The following is a 24652-nucleotide window of genomic DNA, read 5'->3' as shown; positions in this document are numbered from 1 at the left end:
ATATAATGGTGTCTTGAGTGCTAGGCTCGATCTCTTGAAATTATAATTTATACACACACCCACAACAAAATAGAAGGACTTGAGCTGATATCTTGTAGTTCATCTGTTATCAAGATCTTGAATTTGAGACAATGTTTCAAGTTTGATACTCAATTGTAACAATCATCACACTTCACTTAAAAAAAATTAAATAAATAAAAGGACCTGACAATTAGAGGAGACTTGGTTGAAGACATTTTAACTCTTAGAATGTTTTGAATTTTGATGACAAAACATAAAATTCTAAACTCGATCTAATGAAAACAACTGGGAATCTTTACAATATAATTATAATTTGATGTAAAATTATAATCGTAATTAGATGAGTTAGTAATAGTTGGAATGTCAACTTCAAAGAGTAGATGAGAAATTTAAATAATCTGCTCCAATTATTTTAAAGCAAATCATACTTGCACAATAGCAATAACTTATATGCAATCAATCGATTGGAAGAAATTAACTTGCTACAACATCAATCATTAGCTTAGCTAGAACATATAAGAAACTTGTAGAGAATTATTTTTAAAATGTCAAATACAACAACATTTAAATACATTTTATATGGAAAACACACATAATCACACCCACACACTTACGTATATGTATATATATTATCGTTTTAGAACCAATTACTAGGTAAGTTGGACGGTCGCGATTGGCGTGAATCATAGGCTACTCTTCATCGTATAGCTCCACGTGTCTTCCATTAAGTGGCTGATAAGGCCTGGCATTATTCTTGCACTGTATATCTAATGGTGCCTTGAGTGCTTGCACTTGATCTCTCGAAATTGATCTCACCTACATTATTCACACGTTAATTATCAATATATATATATATATAAGATTATTACAATAAAAAAAATCATTATAATTGTTTTTTTAAGTTGTAAAAGAGATTTGTTACAATTGAGTTTCGAACTTGAGATATCGTCACAAACTTAAGACTTTGATGTCAGATGAGCTACAAGTCATTGATAGATTATAATTTCTAATACATATGATATTGAAATATAAAAATAACTTCCGAATGATCAAGATTGATCGATGAAAAAAGTTTGAAAATAGGTTTCTGAAATATAAAAATACATACACAATAAAATTTGAAATTTGATTCATATATATACCTTTCCAACGATGATGTAGATGACATTTTCCGTGCAAGGAGGAGCGCTGAAGGAGCCAATGTATTTGTAATACTTGCGAGGATTTTCCTTCAACACGGCCGGGTGAAACGGGACCAGCTTGAGCTGTGCCGATTCGTCGTAGGCCAATTCATTCAACTTGTTATGTATCTGCATGCGAACACATGAGACGTTGAATATATCTAGCATGTGGTTTGTCACGATGAAATTTGACGTATGTGTACGTATTCCGGCCTATTTTCACCTGCCCAAGAATGGGATCGGGATGTCCATATTTGAAAAGGTATCCGAGCACCGCAACTTTTCCATCTTCAGAAACGTGAACCATATGAAGCTCCGCTGCAAATCTGTGTTTTGTGTTCATATACGGAAAAAAATGAGGTTGCAAGATACAAACACAAGATTTTAAAGGATGAATTATTACGACATAAAACAACAATTTTGAAAATAACACTAGATTTGGTCATGCAAAATGTACCAAACTAGTACCACTAGTACTGCAAAAGTGCAAATCAAGAAAGATCAACATATATAATACCGCTTTCCATTAATTCTATGCTCAGAAGGAGAATGCCAATGCATCTGTTTCAAGGCATACTTCTTGCCATCTACAATCAGCCACCCCGAATCCTCTGGGTACGCCACCTGCATCAACAATACTTCTAAATTTGCTGTCGAACCGTAAAAAAGGCAAAACTTGTTGTAAAATGAAGCTACTAACCACAACAGTGAATCTAACATCAGTCAGAGTACCATTCACAGGATGGTATGCTCTGAGCAATGGCTTCAAGTTCTTGTTCGCAACCACTGCTTCATCCACAATATTGATTGGTGATTGGGATTTCCCAGTTGCACATAATGAGAATTTTGGATTAAGGCTTGCCCATTTCTCAGGCCCTGTGGCTCCAGAGTATGTGAACTGAAGAAGGGGCTGGTCAGCAGCCTCTGATGATTACAAATGTATTATGAAGATGGTCATAAGCATATTATATATATTTATACACAAAGATATATAACTTGAACCTATTTCAATAGTTCAGTTGAGTCGAGCTCGAGTATTATGATATTTAATCTTGACTCGAATTAGCAAATCAACAATCTAGAGGAATAAATTCATTGCCAACGGAAATGACTCAGAGTTCTGCCACCCCTTTGTCAAATCAACCAGTATATATTCACCATGTAGTTAAGGAAACAATTCACTATATGTTTGTAATTTGAGTACTAAAAAATCAATATGAGTGGAACTCAAGAATATTCTGTGATTCCAGTCAACTGGAATATCTTGAATTCGACTCGAGCTCCATCAAATATCAAACTTTAAACTAATACACAACCCTTGTGACAATAAGGTAGTGTTTTGGAATGCTTTTAGGAAGCACTTTTGAGCTTTTCTTCGCAAAATTTACAAATTTTATGTAGGAAAAACTCAAAAATATTTCCTAGAAGTATTCTAAAACACTAACTAAATATGGCTCGACTTAAAATGTTGCGAATTAACTTGAACTCGACTAGAATATAGCTCAAATAGCTCGAAAACTCGTCTGAGCCACTTGCAAGCTGGTGATGAGGGGTGGGGAAGATCGAGAGAGAAAGAGAGAGATGAGAAGTGTACGGAGTGAGTAAGTAGCAAACGAGTTGACAATGAGCAGAGTGAGTGCAAGGCTGAACAAAGCCACACGAGCTGCCATTTAACTTCTTCTTCCTCCCCAGGACAGAGCTGTGCACAAATTATTATTGAATAATTAATGAATACTGTCTAATTTGAGTTGCTGAATAAATTGTTTTATAGCAAAAGATAACCCCAAACAATTGCTACCTACTCCATTGAACTCTCGTGTTTGATACGACTTCCTTATTTCATCCAACGTTTTGGCTCGAGTATTATAATAATCGAAAAAAAAATATACAAAATATAACATTTTGATTTATAGAAACCAGTATATTTGAAATTACATTTTTTAAAATACATAGAAAGTAGAAACCATCAATTTTGCTGATTGTAATGGTTGAGCTTGAGCACGTGAATTTTGTCGACGAGTATATGTATTTGAATACTTTACAGTTTTGTGCATACAAGCAGCAACTTGGCCATTGATTTTCATAGATGGGGTACCCAATCTCAATTTTATCTATTTGTTTTCATTTGTGTATTCGAGTAATATTTTAATAAGTGATGCACATTATTTGAATAATTACAATATTTTAGTGATTGTAGTTGCAATGATTGTTCATGATCTAAACTCTAAATGCATCGATAAACAAAACCCATGAAAATTAGAGAGAGAGAGACCGTGATTTATCATCGATAATTAATTACGAGATTAGTTATCAATATAGACAGGTTCCAAATCCTATCGAGCATAAGTTTGTGGGATGGACCTGAATACGACTCCCACAATATTAATTCGATTTAGTCAAATGGCAGACTATGATTATGTCGGCATTGTAAAAGATACCGTAGATATTCGTCAACTATGCTTAGCACAAGAGTTGAAACAAGAAATTTGTCCTTACTAATATCATATCACATAGGAGAGTATACAGCAAAATTCAGTTCGGTCGAAGATATGGCCCAAATCGAGGCCTTAGATATTTGATTGGAGGAGGAAATTCGTTTCACTTCTAGCTCTCAGTAGTCCACCAGGGTCATTGGGTTTTTCATTTTCGGTTATCACCGGTAAGCCGTAAGTAGTAAAAAGTTCACCGACTTGCATTTTTTTTTGTTGGGTTTTATTTTTATCAGAATGCTGACGCGGAATCCGACACATAAACGATATCTAGCAGACTAGCACTATGTCAACAATTTTTAGATTTTTTGATTTCATGTTGACACTTCAGTGAAAAATGATTAATTTTTTTTATAAAAAAAAACGTGTAAACTAGTGGATTAAGAATGTAATATCAATACATACATGAATTTCATGCTCCCCAAGTCACTATTTCATAAACAAAGTACAAAACTAGGATCACGTTCCTAAATGTGCTCGTTCTTTTAGAACACAACACACCAGACTCAAAGGCCAAAGCCGCCCTCCCAACTTGCTTACACTTTACCAAGACCAATGAAATCTGGCTAAATGGCAGTCTATGATTCATAAAAAGGAATACAGAGAATAAAAAGTACAAAGTGAAAAATAGCAAAAATCTTGAAAAAGAACAGCACTAATTTGGACGAATAATTGATATGCCTAATGAGATGCAGTATAAAACTATGTTACGCAAATAATAAAGAATGGAAGGGGAAAGTGGGAACCCATGTTTGGTGGCCCTGGTAGAGAAGAATAAGCAAAATTCTTAACTTGAGAATACGCCCCCCCTCAGTTTTATTTTGAGCTAATATTCTTAAGTTCCATTCCCTAGAATCAAACTTTCCTTGCAAATCATGCGCGAATAGTATTCCGTGGTCATTTCTATCTTTATATGATTCAGTTAAAAATTTTGTGTGGTCTATAGGTCTACACGAGTCCATCTGATAATATATTCGTCGATTAAATGTAAGTTCATTCCTCACGAAATATGAAATCGAACGCCAAGGTTCCAATATAAGAAAAGTTTCAAGTACAAGAAAGAATAATAATCCAATTTCTCTCGTCTAAAGTGAAGAGTATTATGCATCCATGTTAGATATAGGCAGGAGCAGTTTTAGAATGTAACTGTAAAAACAAAGCAGAACAACTTTAGAATGTCATGGTAAAAGCCAATTGTGCCTGTCATACCTTACAATCTCAGAGGACAGCAGTTCTGGTTGTGTTGCAACATCAAGGAAAAGCAACTGTTTGTACTTCCCACGTACATTAATCACTTCAATGATCGTTTTGTGGAAACGGCGCCAATAAATGGTATAAATATAAGACACTTCTTACATAACTATAAATGCAGTAGCAGCTGTTTAAAACCCTCTCCGTCTTATGTAGCTTATAGAGAAAGAACTACATGATATTCCATCTTTACTATCCTACTCCAGCCAGGCTGCGGACCAAGTGACACACAGGCATAATTGAAAAGATAGAAATATCATTTGCTTTGAATCATATGAAATGAAGATTTAATCATGAAGATGTGAAGTCTTGAACTTCTTAACCAAACTTTACAGTTAACGGACACACATATTAAGCCATAAGTGGCCCAGTGACCAACTTACTGTTTTATTCATAGAAACTGGCCTCTTTTCTCTTTTTGCTGATAATGTTTTATCTTCCTAACACATGCTTAATCAACATATGCGTTTATCAAAATATATATCAGCACAACTGACTGACTTCTGAATGTGTTCTCCATGTTAAAAATGTCACTGAACTATATATCTCCATTTTGATGGAGCAGAACTTTCAAAAGTGAAGAATACTGAGTTGATCACTGAGGCAATAATTTCAGATTTTATTAATCCTTTCAAGCTATATTTAATGCAGTCTTAGAGCAAGGAACAAAATAATTTGTATTATCTTTTGGAGGAATGCGGATAGAATGCATTCAGAAGCCTATTTTAAATACGAAGGTTAGAATGACGTGGATACGGGTCACTGTTTAAATATTGTCCCACATCGATAGGATAGAGTTCCTGGGAGCCCTTAATATAGACAAGGGCAACTCTCACCTCTTGAGCTAGATTTTGAGGTGAGTTAGGTCCTAGTCTCATTTCCTAACATGGTATCAGAGCCCGGGTTCCACAGTTATGTGTTGGACAACCCCTACATTCCAGTCGTTTTATTCCTGGGCGTGAGAGGGGTGTGTTGGTGTTTTAGTTTGTGTTCCACATCGGTTCACTGAATAACCTGGGAGCCCTTTATATAAACAAGGGCAAACCTCCTCTCTTGAGCTAGCTTTTGAGGTGAGTTAGGTCAAAGCCAATTTCTAACATGGTATCAAAGCCCAGACCCTCTGTGTCTGTTGGACCGCCCATAATTGGGCTGCCTATAGTTAGGTCACCCGTTAATATCTCCACGCTCCAGATAATCCAGATGTTCATTCCTGGAGGTGTGTTGAAATATTGTCCCACATCGATAGGATATAGTTCCTGGGAGCCCTTAATATAAACAAGGGCAACTCTCACCTCTTGAGCTAGCTTTTGAGGTGAGTTAGGTCCTACTCTCATTTCCTAATATTCACACCAAATAATAAAAGCCACTGGACAAGAGCACAAAGAACTTTTATGTATGCCATAAGTTTTGCTCCTACATAGATTACATATTTCAACATGTTATGAATACACTCACGTAACAAGAAATCCTTTGCCACAAAAAGGTTAAATAAGTTTGCATCGATTCATATTAAATTCGATGCAAGCACTTCTCCTAATAGTTTAGAATGACAATGATATTAAGTGGCAAGACCAAAGTCAGTGACCATTACAACAAAAATGAAAAAAAGCACAAGTATTCACATAATATTCATCATAATGAGACAGCACAGAAGGAAATGCATGCAGCACATAGAAGAAATCTTCTTCTCGGCAATAAATTCCTTTAGCAAAAATAATCTGTTACTTGTATTCAAATATTAATCAATTTGAGTAAGGGTAGGAGTGAGTGGATCAAGAACTTGTAGTAAGATGACATGGTGTTGAAATTTGAAGTCTATGCACTCCAGATAGCTGAATAGTTTCTTACTTCTAGCCAATAACCAAGTTCAAGATGCATCCAAATCGTTGCAGCCTCAATTCTACACTGCCCATAAATAAAATATTCAAAAAGGATAGGTTGTGGAGATAAAAATTTCATTTGTTACTCAATGTGGTCTTCAAGCAATCACAAGCAACCAAATTTCACCAGCTGTTTACCCTTTGATGTGTATGTATCCTATGTTAAATAGATGCCTCACCCTCCAGTCAGCAGAATCACCTTTTCCAAAACAACAGGACTTTGAAGGATTGAACACAATATACATAGTTCTTCAATCCACATCAGAGGAGAAAATTTTTCAGATTTCATTCTGCGAATGAGGTTCTTAAATTCTGCCAGATAATAACTGTGCGTGCTCTGTAAAGAAAGACTGTGTGTGGATCTATTCTTGTACCTATTGTAAGTCATAATGAAGAGGAATTGTATATTGGTAGTGCCGCTATCTGAAAATGGAAAGGAATGTTACAAGTGAGGACCCACAGATGTGTGAAGATGGAAGGCCAACATATCTTTTTAAAGTTACAGTTTTATGATTGGACCTGATGTTCTGTTGGTCATGTCCTAGATTCTATGCCTCACTTGTATTTTACACCATGCTCCATCTCTCCACTTAAAAGGCAGCTAAACTCAACCTTAGAAAGTGAAAAAAATGTTGAAGCAAGCAAGTGACATACAAGGAAAGTAATAGAGCAGGTGCAAGTGCATAAGGACAGGCAGACTCAATCCTTTTCAGGTAGACATTTCCTTGTACAGATTGCTTTCCTGCCTTTACGTGAAGCTAATAATTGCAAATTACTATATTGAAGCCAGCAATATGTATCATCATCCCTACCACCAGGGAAACATCATTCATCCATCATCCAGGATGTCCATTCCTCCTGAAAGGCCCTTGTCATTTCAAGGTGCAAAAGTTACTGAAGATTCCGGACTTGTACTCTCCACTGATGCTAAGCCAAGACTTAAGTGGACACCTGACCTCCATGAGCGATTCATAAAAGCAGTAAATCAATTGGGTGGAGCAGAAAGTAAACATAAACGATGTTGCAAGCTCTGTAGTACCAAACTATATGCTTCTGCATCCAGAAAACTGATACGCTTCCCTCTCTTGCAGAAGCTACTCCAAAATCAGTCTTGAAGGTCATGGGAATTCAAGGCTTAACCTTATACCACTTGAAGAGTCATCTTCAGGTAAAATTTTTAATATCTTGCTAACATACAGAACGGAAAATAGTCCAGTCAATTAAACGATAAATTACACCACACTAAATTGTGTGGAAACTTAAGATTTAACCCATCTAAGAAACAGCTGCTTTATTCAATAAGAGATGCATGATATTTGAACGAAATTCTCAACTACAAAGACTCAAGCGAGTCCTCGTTTTTGTTGCATGTTTCCCTAACTTGTAAATATGGTGCATAGATCTGTGAAATTTATGATTTTTCTATATAGCAGAAATACAGACTTGGTAAAAACCTTCATGGACAAGTCAATGATGGGAGTAATAAAGCAGGTAACATGTCAAATAATATCCAGGAATATTGCTTTACACCATACATATATCACACGGAATTATATATATATCTCTTATTCGGGTGACTGATTGCAGCAACTGGACAAATAATGACAGAGGCAAATATAATGCAGATGACCGACCGTAACATGGCAACCCAAACAACAAAGTAGCTACTGAAAAACCTTATCTCATGTTTAATTGCCATTCTATAAATATCAAACTAGCACTGTTACTCTGTTGTGACTGTGGCATCATATGTTCAGTAATATTCATCTAGGCGAAGCGATACAAATGCAAATCGAAGTGCAACGAAGGCTAAACGATCAGCTGGAGGTAAATGATACCAGAAACTTTCATTTATTTAGTGATACACAGATCTAAATTATTCTGCTAAAAAAATAAGTGTGAATGCTACCCAAACTCTCTACCCATGGACAACATGTATTCTTTTACCACAAAAAACCACCTGAAAGGCTATCAACTTTTGTGAAGAGATGCATCACGGTATGCCCGTTTCCACAAAGAAAATATCCTCACTAACATGTTTAAGATAATGACTTTATTATCTTCTGTACTGCAAATATTCCAATAAAATTTATCAGAATTTCTTCTAAGTTTCAACGAAAAAATTTGGATATGCAAATGGTTGCAGCTTGCAAATCATTCAAAAGATAGGAAAAGCATTATGCTCCAGTTATAACAAGGTTTCCTCTATTTCCATAGGTACAACGCCATTTACAGCTCCGTATAGAGGCTCAGGGTAAATATTTGCAGGAAGTGCTAGAGAAGGCTCAGGAAACACTCGGAAGACAGCGCATGGAAGGAGTAGTTGGTCTAGATGTTGCCAAGGTTCAGTTATCTGGTTTGGTGTCATCCACCCAGTGCCTGAATTCTAATTTTTCAGGAATAAAAGAACTTGCAAATATGTGCCTGCAGCAAACACAAACAGCTCAGCCAACAAATTCAGTGAACGACAAACTATCCGCATGCGTGGGTTCTACAAGGGACCAAGAACAATACAGCAGTCTAGAGGGCTTAAAACCTATAAATTTTAGAGCACCTACAGACCCAAGGGAGAACGACAGCAAATCAAGGCTTCCGAAAACTAAACTTAGATGGCATGAAGATCCAAAAGAGAGCAGAAATTATCTTTCCGTGGAGAACGACAACTTGGATGTAACAGTTGATAGAGAAACCAACCCAGATAATTTATCAATGAGAATTGGGCTTCAAGAAGGTAAATGGAACAGTGCTGGCAAATTTTCATTGGAAATGTTGAAAGAAGCAGATGCCAATGCTAGATATTTTAACCAGAATACTGATGGATTCAAAGTAGAGAAGAAGACATCGAAGCAGCTGGAGAGGCCCGTCCTCTCGACAAAATTGGACCTGAACTCAAGTGATGAAAATATTGTTGCTTCAAGTCACAAGCAGTTGGATTTAAATGGTTTCAGCTGGGGCTGAGAGGCAAAGTTCGTTAGAGGCTACTTCTCAAGATTTATCATGAAATAGGTTCAAAGATGGCCCGAGTTTTGGCTTGTTCATTAGGCAACAGGGGATAATCATTCAGATAACAAAAGTTCTAGCACATTTCAAGATTGTAACACCATGACTCATGAGATTCGTGCATGGCATGCACAAATATCCGACTTAAAAATTCACAATTTTTATAAATAAAAGTTAGTCATGCTTTTCACATAATATAAGAAACCTTCTAAATAGCCCAACATTCATGGTAAAAACATAACTGAAACCAACAGTTATTAATGTATTCACAAGCGTTCACGTTGCTGAACTATCGAGCATATTGATTCCGTTTCAAACAATTACTTAGTCCAATTAGAGAAAAAGCATGTTAAATGCTTCACAAGTTCTGGCTGCATTGTGATTCAGATTGCAAAGGGAATTCGTAAAACTTAATGAAGAAAACAATTCAATTGCCATTGTAATATTTACAATTGACCATTTTGCAGCGAGCAATATTCACGCCGGAACATAAAAAAACGGTTCCATCACAGCGCTATATCGAAAAGTGAAGATCTCGAGAATTAAAAACAGCAGTTTCAAAAAAACAAATAGTAAAAAGCAGTAGCAGAAACCAACCGAAGAAATTGATAAAATGGAATACTTGTTTAATTGCCGGAATCAAAACGTTCAATTCACCTCGCAGTAAACACACACAAAATTAAAACTAACATGAAAATACCTTGAACATTAGCAATGGCTCATCGAATATAGAATTTCGAACACTTGGATTACATGCGTACGCCATAAAAGAGAAAATACATTAACCGGAGATTTTTTGCTGTTTGATTTCGTCACGCAACTTCATTCTTGTTTGAAGAAATGCGTGGAATTTTACCGCGAAGCGTCTGGTTTATGGGCGGGTCAATTTTGGCGGGTCGGTTCCCAGAAAAGTCCATTGGGCCAGCATAATAAAACAGACCTTACTGGGCTACAATAGTATCTGGTAGAAAATAGAAATACTCCGTGTCCCACAATATATGAAATTAATCTATATTTTTCATTATTAAACTACATAGCAAAGAATTTATATAGATGAGTTTTAACCAATTGCTGTCTTATAACCAAACCACGAGTTTAATTTATTTGAAGCGTTTATTTATTTGATTATAAAAACTCTTATGAGACTTTTAACTTGACCCGACTCATAAAAATGTATTATTTTTTATGTCAAAAGTAATACTAATTTTCATAACAAATATTGACCGTGTCAAACCGTCTCGAGACCTCTTACATGATACTAACCTTAGTCGATACATTATAAGTAATGTTTCACTCTTTTTAATAGTTTACAGGATAGAACAAACAAGAAATATAAATTGAAAAATCTGAAATATTTATCATCGATTCGATTAGACAAAAAGGGTATCATAAATTTTACTTATTTGAAGAAGAATTGGCAAAATATTAAATGGAAAAATTCCCCAAAAGAAGGACTTTAGCAAAAAGTAAGAATACTTTGGCGGGTGAATCTGGATAGATATCAGATATGCCCAAAATATTAAATATCCATGAAAAGTTAAACAACGTTGGTTTTGATGTCCTATTCATTAAGCCTGCCAAACCAGCCTGATAAGACAATAATTACCCAAGTCTGATGTACAAGTTGAACTAACAAAATTGGTTGTTGTTTGGTGTTGCTTAAGAATTTGTTTTGTAATGAAATTAGTTTCCCAATGGATCTTTGTCTAATCAGTATATCCCAAAAATGTAAATGTTCTACCTAAATGGAATATCTAAATTCGTAAGATAAATATGAATGATTTTACGCTACATTTTAAAGAAAGATTCTCAAGTTGTACGAGATATTCAGACGAACATCTCACTTGAGAACAAATATATGAGACGCATCAATACCATTATGTGTTTTTAAGTAAAATGTTCGCGAACGAACATCTCATACAAATATACTGGGAGTGTTTCTCCCGCTATAATATAAAATCTCTCGATAAATAAAATGTATATCGTGAATAGATCATATATAACACTAGTGTATTTAATTTTTCGAAATCAGCGTGGATTAATTTGGAATTTACTTTACAAAGAATCATCTGGAGCCTAAAATATGCTTGTCGGAGCTCATTCAAGATCAATTAGAGGATCGGGTGAAGCCTAGCGTACGAGCTCGATCGTTGGAGAGTTACCAAGTTAAAATTTTGTGGAAAAAAAAACTCAAAAATATATTTTTTGAAAATAATACACTAGTTAAAAAATCCGTCATTGCTCCACAACTAAAAATCGCATTCTCCAAAAACTTCTTCGTTCTCAAAAGGAAAAAAAGAAAACTAAATATACTATTTACACAACACCACATCAAAATCTCCATTTTCTTCGGTTTTTTTTTATTCGATTTCTGTTAGTTTTAATAGGATTTAAAATTTTAAAATTCACGAAACTACTAAGTTCGTTGCTCTCGGTTTTTCAGATGAAAATCTAATCATTTTGTGCTATTTATCAATGTTCTAAAAATCGAAAAGTGCTAGTCGGTCAGCCTAGGCGGATTAGACAAAAATAGTTTTTTTCGGGTCTTTTAAATTAAAAACCCAATAAAAAAACTGAAGAAATTTTTTATTCATCCTTCCACCAAAACTCTCTCCACGTCGTTTCCAAAGAGTAGACAAGAAAATTATGGAAAATAATAATAATAAGTAGAGAAAATTATGGATAATAATAATTAGAGAAAATTTGTGATATTTAATTATTTATTTTGAATTCATTTTAAATTTGATGTTATTGTATTGAATATTTGGATATTTAATAGAGAAATATTAAGATGAACAAAGAATAATTGGATATTTAGGTCTAGGCGCTAGGCGGTTGGTGACCGCCCGCCTACCGACTAGCGCTTTTTAAAACATTGATATTTATACAAATATCGAGTTTGATATTTGTCTGAATATTTATTCAATAAAACCTTCAACATCAACATATAAAAAAGAATTGTTACTTAAACGCCAAATATTGGGTCAAGGTGGTCGGCCGGCGGCCGCCCACGTCAGCAGACGGTGGTCCCTAATCGTTGGTCTAAAAGTGCAAACGCAGTTGCAATCTAGAACCCAAAGTTAAAAGGGAATTACACGCCTTCACTTTCTTCGAGCGTGGGGTGGCAAAAGTTGATAGTCATGCCCAAGGATTACTTCAATCAGTTTAGGCACGGAAACGGGTGACAACAACTATTTTTAAATCAGCGGAATTTGGATGTCCATCGAATTAAGAGGGTTCGACACTCGAACAATCTCCTTCTCCAACGAATCTCCTAATAGAATCGAGATCCAATATTTAATGGGACCTGTCATCTGTTTCACAATCATCGGACAAAAAACCTCTGACGTTTTGATATCACAAAAATTAGAGAGTGTTTGAATATCTAAAAATCACTTTCTTCAGATGAGAAGAGTTCATTATATTTCTAGGCAAAATTCTTAAGTTATATTTAAACTGCAAATAAACCCTTTTCAAGCTTAAATATTAATATATAATCCTCTTAGAGGATCAATTTTACAAATTAAATAACTATTTCTTTTATTTATTTTTCCTTTATTAGGATCACTTAATTATATCTTAATAAAAATAATAAAATGGGTTAGACCCCTTAAGCACCTTTTGTGCGAAAGAGATTATTTATCATTTGGCTCGAGTGTTAAAATAATTGAATTTCAAAATAGTCGTGTTGTTCAAATCTATCCATTTTATTTTTTTATTATTTTACAAATATTTGTTGTCACATATCATGCATGAATCAAACTTGAAACCACTACGTGTTGTTGGCGGAAACATTCTACTCTACCAGATGTAAAGAAAAAAGGACACTGTATTTATTTAAATTCCTTTCACATATATATGTTACTAATCATATCTTTGGACTTCTATCATACAATAAATACTTCAAGTCGGTTCCTCATTAAAAATAAATAAATAATACTTGAATTGGTGAACATATATTACTTAAATATTTGAAAATTTTCATTTCTTAGAAAATAAAATGTGGGATTTTTGAATAATTTGGTATATTTTATTTTTAAAAAAATAAAAAAACAAATGGTGCCCCTTGATATTTGAAAATTTCCTCTTGAAAATGGAATGGCGGCAAATGATCCCCATCTTCATTATCATCACCACCTAGAAGATATTTGCAGTGTCTTTAGTTCTCAAGTGGGGAACCATGCATGTTGCAAAGTGATCTTCAAAATGAATCAACATGACACATCACAATCGCAAATATATTAATATAAATTGAACAAACCAGTATAAATGAATTCATATAAAAATTAATCGTTTATTTTCCAATTTATTGCAAGTATATGGGACAAGAAATATATATATCCTCATATATTGCTACGTGCTACGTGCATTGCCTTAATGGATGCATTATAATTTGTAAGTGCCACCACCTTGACTTGACTCACTTGACGTGCCTTGACTCGTTCAACTTCTTAGGAAATGGTGGAACGCATGCATCATAAATTCATGATAATATGTGAGTATAAAAATATTATTAAACAAAAACTTGTTATAATAATTAAATTTGAGATTTATAAATAAAAAGACTTAGACATAAGAAATCTGTAGACTCAAATCAATAGGAATCTTACAGAACAGAAATTACTTCTTGCTTAAATTTAAAACTTTGTGGTGGAATAAGAAATTTAAGTGAAAAGAAATTACTATGTAGACTCAATTAATCAATAATAATCGAGCATTACAGTCGGGATGGAATAAATTAAATGGCTAGTCAAACGAATGCGCTTACGGTACTTCAAGGCTTAAAGAATCCATCACCTTTCTCTTGGACGATCCTGTTTCCGAGGATGTGCGAAAACCTTGCTCCTTTACCGATGGAAAGATAATTCAATTCAGCCTACGAAAAACTAATCAGGTGGCTCATGATGTTGTACGACGATATTTAACTTAATTATAGAATAGTTTTTTTGTGGATGAATGTCATTTCATGGTTTTTGAAATTGGTTGTAACTCAAGACTTGTTAATGTTATAATGAAACGTGTTTTTCTTTTTAAAAAAATCAATAATAATCTATAATATCTTATCTTATCCAATAAGGCAACGAGATGGTGAAATAAAAATGGAATTTGACATGATTACGTGAAATGCCAAATTAACCCTGAAGACAAAAATTGGAAAAAACAATAAATAATGGGCTATATAGTAAATTCTCTTTACTCTCTTTCAATTAAACTTCCTATAACTTCGTTCTCCATAATATATCCTTCCCACTTTGTCCTTGTCAATTTTCAATTATTGTCATTAAATCTTTTTTCATTGTAACTTACTTAAACTTGGTTAATGATATGTATTGGTATTATCGGGAAATTTCAACATACTTATACGGATACTTTCTTAATGGTACATCTAATAAATAGTAGATTTCATATGTATTGATAAATATCCATCTTTAGAAATTCTTTGGTGCAATGTCCGTGTAGGATGGACCGCTTGTCGCTTTACTAAAAACTATAGTTGGTGATAATCGAGTAACACAAATATTTTAAATCACACAGCAGCCCAAACGTCATGGTTCGATTATTGTACCCAACATGAACAATTATTGCACCTCAACAGTTCGAATATAAATGATCTAATGTACTCGGATTATCCTCACCCGATAATATTATCCTTCAAGATAGGTTGAACCGAATCCTACAACTTCACAACAAACAAATGATTTGAAAGATTAAACATACATTGTGTACGCATCACATGTGCTTAGAATAAAATAGTTTGTAATTAAAATTGTTAAAAAAAAAAAAAAAAAGAGGGAGAGAGAAAATTACAATAGGCTTTTTAACTCCGAACGCCTGAATGTGTTTTAGATGGATTAATATGATGTGAAATAACCTTTTTTTAAGGTTGAACTAGAGTCCCAACTCTTCAACAGATTTTGAATTTCTTAATACATATTTATTATCTACTAAATGATCGAGTTTGCAACACCATCAACTTTTAAAAAATATTTTCACGGAAAATTTAAAATTTGGTCATATTTATTAGTGTTGTTGCAGTTTTGACCGCCCATATTCTTAAATTTCAGATTCGAATCCCAGTTGTTAATATTATCATATATATTGTCATTTTAGTTATTTTCTCAACGCAACATTGATCATGTGATGCCAACAAGCATAACACGTTCGTATGATATCACTAAAAGTTTAAAATTATCAAAAATTGAAAGATATAAAACTCGATAACACCGAAAACCAAAAGAGAAGACAGTCTCAAGGATATCTGTAAGACGAGTCAACGATGACCAGGAGCGGACCCAGAAATTCTGTTCAGGGGGCAAAATCAAAGGCGGAGCCATGTGTTGCTCAGTTGCTCCGCCTGGGCGGTAGCTCGGGTGACCCAATTTTTTTTCCTATTTTTTATACATTCAATTTAGTCCAATTTTTTAATAGCTCGATGACCCAATTTTAAAAATGAGAAGATACAAAGCTCAACCTATAAAAAAATAGACGACTTAAAAAATTCAAATCCGAGTATAAATAAAAACGTGGTTTCATCATTGGCACAATTCATATAAAATCCCAAAAATATAATTTATATCAACGAAAATACGAGAAAAAAAGTTAAAACATTACATCAATTCATAATAATTCATTATACAATCATTTGATAAGTTGCTACTTGCTAAATATATTTTTTTCAATATATCACAAATGCGATTTACAATTGATCTCAACGATCTTTTATTTTATTAAATAAATATTAAAAGTATTATAAAAAATACTTATATAAAAATAAGTGAGGGGGGCTCTATGCCCTCTCTGGACCCATATTGGGTCCGTCCATGACTAGGGGTGTAAACGAGCCGAGCTACTCGTGAGCAACTCGCGAGTAGCTCGGTCAAAGCTCGACTCTAGCTCGATTTGACCGAGCTCGAGCTCGAGTAGCTCGAGCATACAATCGAGCTCGAGTCGAGCTTTGAAACTATGTGATCGAGTAGCTCGCGAACTACTCGATAAGCCACATATATATATATATATATTAAAAAATAATATAAATATATATAAATATAATATAATATATATAATATTATATTATATTTATATATTAATTTATTTATAATATTTATATATTTATTTATAATATTTAATTAATTTTATTATATTTATTATATTTATTTTATAATATATATAATATAATATTATATTTATTTATATATTAATATATTTTTAATTTATATATATATATATATAATATAAAAGCTCGAGCTCGAGAACTCGAACTACAACCGAGCTCGAGCTCGAGCTCATATTTACTACTCGATCGAGCTCGAGTAGTAAAATATAAGCTCGAGCTCGAGCTCAAGTAGTGTGCTACTCGAGCTCTGCTCGGTTCGAGAGCACCCCTATCCATGACGATGACTCAAATACGATACTCATCTCACAAAATTTGTGTGAAACCACATATATGATTTTAGACATTAATTTTAATCTTACACTCGAACTTAATCAAAGATTAATCCTTATATCAAGCATGCGTGTTGATAACATCAGTTAGCACTAACGCACGCAAATATATAATATAGAATAACTCTAAAAAAATATTATAAAATAAACATAGTAGGCTAGGTCCCCTATCGCATTGTCTCTCGTTCACATTTCTTATTTTCAAAAAGTAAAAATATCGTGATCTTTGGGTAAATGCACAGTACGAATTCTTGCCACTCAGCTGGACCTACCCAATGACCAACAAATTAAAATACACAAGCCAAATTAACGCGTGAATTAAAGCCATAGTTAATATTAATAAGCAGTTAAGCACAACATTTGATTTAGATTACCTGCACAATATCATTTTAAGACATAATATATACTTGAAGTTGCGAGTCTTGTGACACATATTAAAATCGCAAATTATCGAAATTAATATGACTAAACTGATATTTTAAAATTCAAAGGACCAAAATGAAAAAAAAACAAATATACATTATAAAAAAAGAGAATTTTTAAAATGGTCTTCTACAAGTATCTATAATCAATTTTGGCCTTAATTTAGCTATTTTTTCAAATTAGCCTTTTAATCATCCAAGTTACAAATTTATCTCTTAAACCCTATTATCACTTATTATCACCGATTTATCATTCTTATTTTTTTCTCTTTGCTGCCACCAACAAAACATTAAATCCAAGATACGAAATCTCATGTTTTGTGGTTTTGATTTTTTATTTATTCTTATATTTTATTTTAGTGTATTGAAAAAGTCACAAATTTCATTATATTATCTTCTCCCTCTCCCAGACTCTCACCGCCAACCATCAAATCAAATCCAGGGAGGTAATCTCTTTTTCTTTTTGCATCATTTTTTATGTGTTTTTATATCATGTTTTAATGTATTGAAAATTCATGATGAATATCAGAATATTATATAATTTTTTATGAAATATTGATAAGTATATCACATAAAGCTAATTGTTAGAGTAATGTTATCTACGCGCAGTAACTAGTAATTGGATAGTAGAGATTGATACATTGATATAATTGTGGGGTTCGGCTCTAATAGCGGTGTTGAATCATATGCATATTGCGAAAAATATTGTGTTAATTTAAAAGACATTTTAAACAATATTTTTACCAATTTTTTTTCTTCCAAATATAGTGTTGTAAATCTCTCTTAATTTATTGAGTGAGTTATAGTAATAGAATCTACTAATTTAGAACACGTTTAAAAGGTTATTTTAGGATTTTAAATTTATGGAAGGCTATACTGAAAAATATTTGATGAACAAGGCTATTTTTAAAAATATGGTTTGGAAGTAGGCTAGAATCCTTAAATTTTTCTATAAAAAATGCAGTTTTTCCTATACAATCATGTATATTTTTTGTTCACAAAAACTTTTATAATATCATTTGATAAGTCAATTTTGTACGACGAATCTCCAACATGATCCGATTAATAAAAAACATTATTTTTTTAACTCAAAAATATATTTTTTTTCACTCGACACACAATAGACGTGAGACTATCTCACGTGAAATCTACACATTCAATTGTTTTATGTTTCTATATATATGTGCATGTGATCATTATATATGTGGGTTGGTCGTTTAGTTTTTCGATTTTTGCAGGAGCTGCAGTGATTTAAATTGATGACAAAAGTTTAAAGAAATGTGAGTGAGATTAGTGCATGGGATGTACAGGAATTGACTTATTTCTCTTTTAATCTTCTCCCATGATGAACGGAATATTTAATAAGACTGAAATTGATAAATAGAGATTATATAAATGCTATATATAATAATAATAATAATAATAATAATAATAATAATAATAATAATAATAATAATAAATTAAATATCGTAAAATTTTAAATAGGAATGAATCACAAGGATCTAATTTTTTAGTATATTATTATTATTATTATTATTATTATTAATTGGATGTCAATTTATGCTTTTTAAAAAATGACATAGTAATCTATTTGTATCGCGATTAGGCATTCAAATCGGGTTATGAATTTGTCGATATATTGGTTGATGTTAGATAAATATCTTGGGTAATGCTACATATACACGAAGTGTTACACGTTGGGTTACACATTGCTATCATTAGTTTTGAAAAAAAAAAATATGAAAGAACTTATCATTTCGTTTACGAAGAATGGAAAATATATAATTCTCGAACCCGAAAAAATATGTCTGAAAGACGCGCAATGATTCATGAATGAACATACATGATGTCTGAAAGACGCGCAATGATTCATGAATGAACATACATGGTTTCAGAACATATACAGAGCCCGTTTGGATTTTGTAGAGATTTTTTAAAATAAGTGCTTTTAAAAGCTACAATTTTTGGCTTTTAAAAAAGCTCTAATTTTGACTTAAAAAAGTGCTTATTTAAGCACTTTTTTGGTCAACCAAACACCTTGTTAACTGAAAAGCACTTAAAAAAGTGCTTTTTTGGCCTGGCTTTTGAAACCAAACAGGGCCATAGTCTGTTATTATTATTTTAATTTTCGAAAATAAATAAATAATAAATAAATAAATAATAATAATAATAATAATAATATTTAAAATTTAGAAACAATTAATATCAATTAATTCTAATTGAGTGTTCTAGTGCATATCTTTTGATAAATAATTTCAATCATCATCATCAATCATCATCATCAACAATCAATAATTTGCATGATTTTCTTCAATCTTTTCATCAACCAAATTTAATTAATTTGACAGACATCCCTATATAAAATATTTATATTCATCTTTCTTTTCCATTGTGAGACATCACTCATATCATTAACTATTTCAATAGTAGATGGTTCATATTTTGTATCATTCATTTGTACGTATATACTCTGAACTTGTTGAAAAATTAATTTCTTATGATAAATAAAACAACAAAATTATGATAATTTCAATTTAGTCGTGCAAAGAGATTGTGGGAGGGTGAAAAGCAATATTCATATTCATTATATGATTAAGTCAAACCGACCAAACTGTGGAGAATCACTAGAACCGAATTTTAAGAAATATTTACCTAAAAGATGAAAACACATTCAATGTAAGAGCAAGAATTTATAAGTCGCGCAAACATACACTTTCCACCAATGATAGGGGATTTTGTTGGTCCTACTGCATGTTAACTCATAATTTTACCAGTAAATATGGTGTTTGGTGATGCTCCACCAATTGCATATATAGGCTATATCAATAGAAGACTGTATCATATTTTAAATAAAAAAAAAAGTTCTTATGCAGAAGATGTAATGATGAATACTAAAATTTGATAATATAGAAAACTAAAGTTGTAAAAAAAACAAAAATATATGATCGAAATTGAAAAACGGGAGGAACTTTTTGATAAAACACATGTATCATATTCATGTTATCACCAAATTATGTTTTTTTTCCCTGAAGAGGTCTGGTTTATTTTTGAGTCTCTCTTAACTACATGATGATCTTTCCACACACCACTATATTTTTTAGGAACCACAATTTATATATATAATAGAAGAGAATTACAATAAAGAAAAACCCATAGATGATCTTTGTACAACCCTAGCTCACGCTAGTCCCTAGCAAAAGCTAGTATATTAACCTTCGAACCAATTAACAGAATGCTTTCCCTCAATGTATTCCTTCCCTTTATAATACTATTTCCCCTTCCTCAAGTTATTTGTTTTTAGAATAAACATTTCTCTTAATGAGCTTGATTTGGTTAGGCCCAGTATCTTAGAACCTCTTGCATATTTGGGCCCGTAACAATACCGCCCTCTTCAAATCAGCCTTGTCCTCAAGGCTGAGTCTTGAACTCAATGATTCTGCTTTCCCCAGGATCCAGCCAACATCGAAGACAATTAACTCAAAACCAAGATCAAAGAACTCGTTACCAAAAATAAAAAAAAAATTCCAAACATCTTGGCTTCAAGCACCTCGGTCACAACGATAAAAGCAAACAGACCCCTTCCATCTCCCCCCACAGAACGTATTTGTGTAGCCACAACTTGATCTTCTACGAATTCATCATCCGTCCAACCAAAGTCGAATACAACGATCTCAAAATCAAGAGGACAATCTGCAGTCCAAGCATTAATTATAGCAGAAAAGTTTACTGCCTTGTTAAATTTCTGCAATTTCAAATGAAAATTGAGAGTCAAGTTCTTTTCCAATAGTGTTTCCATGAAAATAACACTACCAGATAAATCACATAGCTTCAGCGGCTTCATCAAATAAATGCTAATCTCTTTCGCCACTATCGATTGTTGCTTGATCATTCGATCCGATTTTTGTTCAAGTCGATATTCACTCGTCAAGTCATTCTCTAAGTATACCCAATCTGCCATCACCTTATGGTTGCAAGCAACTACCAGCACAAGAGCCACCCCTTTTATCCCACACACGCAACTGGCTACAATGTTCACCCACGATAATACTCCTATCTCTGAACCATGACCTTTCTCACCCATCATAACTTGATACCCAACATCCCATACTTCAACCACGATTATTTCATCCATACCCAACCACCCTCTTTTCGTCAAAACCAGTTTAGGAAAATAATCATGGTTGAGAACGCTGAGCCCCAACACCAATACAAGGGCTCCAACAAACTTATCCAATAGTTTCATAATATTGGAGGACTGAAGAGAAGCCACAATTCCATGAAAGCGAGAAACAGCAGCAACAAACGATGATGTTGAGCAGTATAGTGTTTTCTCCAATGGTGCCCATTCCTTGTCCCCATCCATCAATATCCCCCGAAAGACATACCTTTCGTTCTCAAGTTCTGTGTTCCTTGAAGCAGCTTTAATGGTGTACAATTGTCCAGAATATTTGCAGCATATATCTTTAGCCGCATCTTGAACCTCTGAATTTAGTAGATCTCTAGCCACACATGCAAACTGTAGTCTAGCAGATGCAATCTCCAGCAACCTTATAGCACCCTCTACATGTATCATCACTCTCGCACTTGTCAGCCTCTCCACATTGTGCATCGTAAGCTCTAAGAGTTTGAATTCGAACCTCCATGTTCTTTTAAGGCTTACTTCTTCAGATGTGGTATTTATGGGATGTTTTCCAACCACTCCTTCAATCGCTTTTCTCCCTCTTTGAGAGGAATCTCCACAACCACTCATGTCGCCAACATAACGACCGGCCACTAGCGACCATGCGGCTATCCCTCTCTGATGGATCTCATCGACATGGCTTCCAGCAAGTTTTTCTTTCCCGTGATTTGTGAATCGTGGCGGATAATGCAACGCGCATTGATTTGGGCAGCCTGCGACACATATTTGGGCTCAATGGATGATAAACCCAAATAACCTTCTTCAACCCTAGCCCACTCCTGATCAGCCCAAACTTCCTTCCCAAAGTCCTGAAATTCATTATTTTCTGCGTGTTGCCCAGTCCTATCCAATTGGTGCCACAAAACTTCAAACCAGACGGTGCGGACGTCTTCTAGTCTCCATCTCTGCAGCCACAACGCACAATACTCGTATGGTTCCACCGCTTTTTGCCCATCGTACCGTCTGATTAACTCCATGGCTTTTGGGTAACGTTCGATCTTTAGCATCCATCCCATCTGATCTCGCTCTTTGTACTCCAATGGATTCCCTTCTCCAGAAAGTTTCAGATCCCCAAGACAATCTGAAAACTCTTCTACCTCCTCAACTCCATATTGCTCTATCGTTTTCAGTGCTTGGGGTAAATAAGTTTTAAGTTTCTCTGCACAGTTTTGGACAACCTTCTCCACCAATTTTCTTGCATTTGACAGTACCCCTTCATTACTCCTTTTCATGGCAGCCATAATTGTGGGTAAAACCAACGTTATATCATTATCCTCACTTTCTTCAAAAACAAGAGTCATCACTATCTCCATTGCCTTAAAAATATTTTCTGAATGATGAACATTTATAAATCTAAGGAAGTATTGAAGCATCTCAATAATCGTCTCAGCCATTTCTAAATCCAACATGATCAGACAGTACCTTACCTTAGCCATGGTTTCGAGAATGGTTACCCTTTTGAAATTAGATCTGCTAGCGATGTCCGTGAAATCCTCAAAAGCCGATACTATCAAATAGAAAACCTCTTTCATTTTGTCATCATCGTAAGGAGCCTCCGGTGCCGTAATTCTAATAATCTCACTAATGCAAGAAGCTGCTCCTACCTTTACATCAACATCAGAATGCTTGAGGAATTCTGTCGTCCCCAATACATCCATCAGTGGTGAAAGAGCAAATAGCATAGATTTACATGGTGACTGCTCGACTTTCGATAGAAGCTTCTCAGCTCGATCAAGAAGACGGAGGAGTTTGTCCGAGGATGAAGGAGGCCGATGAAGAGCTTTCCCAGCTTTTGTGAGTTGTTTTTCCAGCTCCACATCTGAAATTGACAGTTTCATCTTTGACACTCTACTCAAATTGTGGTTGCCGTTACCTTTCCGACTAAGATCCGGCAGGTCGGACCAATTGTTAGGAACCACAATTTATATATATAATAGAAGAGAATTACAATAAAGAAAAACCCAGAGATGATCTCTGTACAACCCTAGCTCACGCTAGTCCCTAGCAAAAGCTAGTATTAACCTTCGAACCAATTAACAGAATGCTTTCCCTCAATGTATTCCTTCCCTTTATAATACTATTTCCCCTTCCTCAAGTTATTTGTTTCTAGAATAAACATTTCTCTTAATGGGCTTGATTTGGTTAGGCCCAGTATCTTAGAACCTCTTGCATATTTGGGCCCGTAACAATATCAACAAAAGACTGTATAATCTTTCAAATAAAAAAAATGATATAGAAGATGCAGCGTTGGAGGCATGCAATCTTACATTATATTTGTGTGGAACAATGACTAGAATTATGAAAAATTGAAATAAATATGACTAAGACTAAAATTTGTTAACACAGAAAACCAAATTAAGCTGTAAAAATACAAAGATGTATGATCGAAATTGCAAGACTGGAGGAATACTTTGACGAGACACGTGTATCATGTTATCACCCAATTATGTTTTTTTCGAAGAGATTTCGTTTATTTTTGCTTTTTCCCCTTAATTATACCATGATTTCCCACAAAATATCAACACTAAAATGAACTAATTAGTAGGCAGTAGCTAATTAGTTTTATTTGCAATGTCTATGTTCAAATGCACCATGATGATCTCAGTGCTCCCTAGGATCCACCAAAAAAATCACTCAGTGGGACCAAAAGTGCATGCTGGTTTTCAAGTAAATTTCCGAAAGTAGAAGAGGAACCTCATGCTTTTGCCCTTTTAAATACACATAGTGCTTCCCGAAAAATTTTAAAAATTTACTCAACGTTGTGCTACGTTAGCTAAGTGTCTAA

The 24652-nt window shown here is 33.9% G+C and overlaps 2 protein-coding genes across 6 annotated transcripts; one reads left to right on the top strand and one right to left on the bottom strand.

Annotated features, from left to right (window-relative positions):
• Positions 1 to 535: 535 nt before the first annotated feature.
• Positions 536 to 2956, bottom strand: LOC140886550 (alpha carbonic anhydrase 1, chloroplastic-like). The gene is made up of 6 exons (XM_073293184.1): positions 2797 to 2956; positions 1903 to 2126; positions 1720 to 1826; positions 1426 to 1528; positions 1164 to 1331; positions 536 to 837 (listed from the first exon to the last, which is right to left on the bottom strand). The coding sequence occupies exons 1-6, from the start codon at positions 2870 to 2872 to the stop codon at positions 712 to 714; spliced, it is 804 nt and encodes a 267-aa protein (XP_073149285.1). The 5' UTR covers positions 2873 to 2956; the 3' UTR covers positions 536 to 711.
• Positions 2957 to 4900: 1944 nt separating this feature from the next.
• On the top strand, positions 4901 to 10406 carry LOC140886549 (myb-related protein 2-like). 5 transcript variants are annotated; one of them, XM_073293181.1, is made up of 7 exons: positions 4901 to 7535; positions 7641 to 7827; positions 7914 to 7990; positions 8253 to 8313; positions 8410 to 8482; positions 8580 to 8649; positions 9040 to 10406. In XM_073293181.1, exons 2-7 carry the CDS (start codon positions 7668 to 7670, stop codon positions 9778 to 9780), a joined length of 1182 nt encoding a protein of 393 aa, XP_073149282.1. In that variant the 5' UTR covers positions 4901 to 7535; positions 7641 to 7667; the 3' UTR covers positions 9781 to 10406. The 5 variants fall into 5 exon arrangements, with proteins under 5 accessions (XP_073149282.1, XP_073149280.1, XP_073149284.1 ...); XM_073293179.1 differs by having other exon boundaries at positions 7609 to 7827; XM_073293183.1 differs by lacking the exon at positions 7641 to 7827 and having other exon boundaries at positions 8256 to 8313.
• The last annotated feature ends 14246 nt before the right edge of the window (positions 10407 to 24652 follow it).

This window comes from Henckelia pumila, chromosome 3 (genome assembly GCF_033568475.1).
Source record: "Henckelia pumila isolate YLH828 chromosome 3, ASM3356847v2, whole genome shotgun sequence".
NCBI lineage: Eukaryota > Viridiplantae > Streptophyta > Magnoliopsida > Lamiales > Gesneriaceae > Henckelia > Henckelia pumila.
Note: the sequence above shows the minus strand (reverse complement) of the source record. Positions and strands in the feature narration are given on the sequence as shown.

Excerpts from the sequence above, each read along its gene's own strand:
- LOC140886550 (XM_073293184.1), bottom strand. The coding sequence starts at position 2,872 with ATGGCAGCTCGTGTGGCTTTGTTCAGCCTTGCACTCACTCTGCTCATT. Across the intron at positions 2,127-2,796 it reads GTTTGCTACTTACTCACTCC|AGGCTGCTGACCAGCCCCTT; the intron begins GTACACTTCTCA and ends TGTAATCATCAG. Across the intron at positions 1,529-1,719 it reads CATAGAATTAATGGAAAGCG|ATTTGCAGCGGAGCTTCATA; the intron begins GTATTATATATG and ends CACAAAACACAG.
- LOC140886549 (XM_073293179.1), top strand. The coding sequence starts at position 7,617 with ATGTATCATCATCCCTACCACCAGGGAAACATCATTCATCCATCATCC. Across the intron at positions 7,828-7,913 it reads TCAATTGGGTGGAGCAGAAA|AAGCTACTCCAAAATCAGTC; the intron begins GTAAACATAAAC and ends CCTCTCTTGCAG. Across the intron at positions 8,314-8,409 it reads TGATGGGAGTAATAAAGCAG|CAACTGGACAAATAATGACA; the intron begins GTAACATGTCAA and ends GACTGATTGCAG.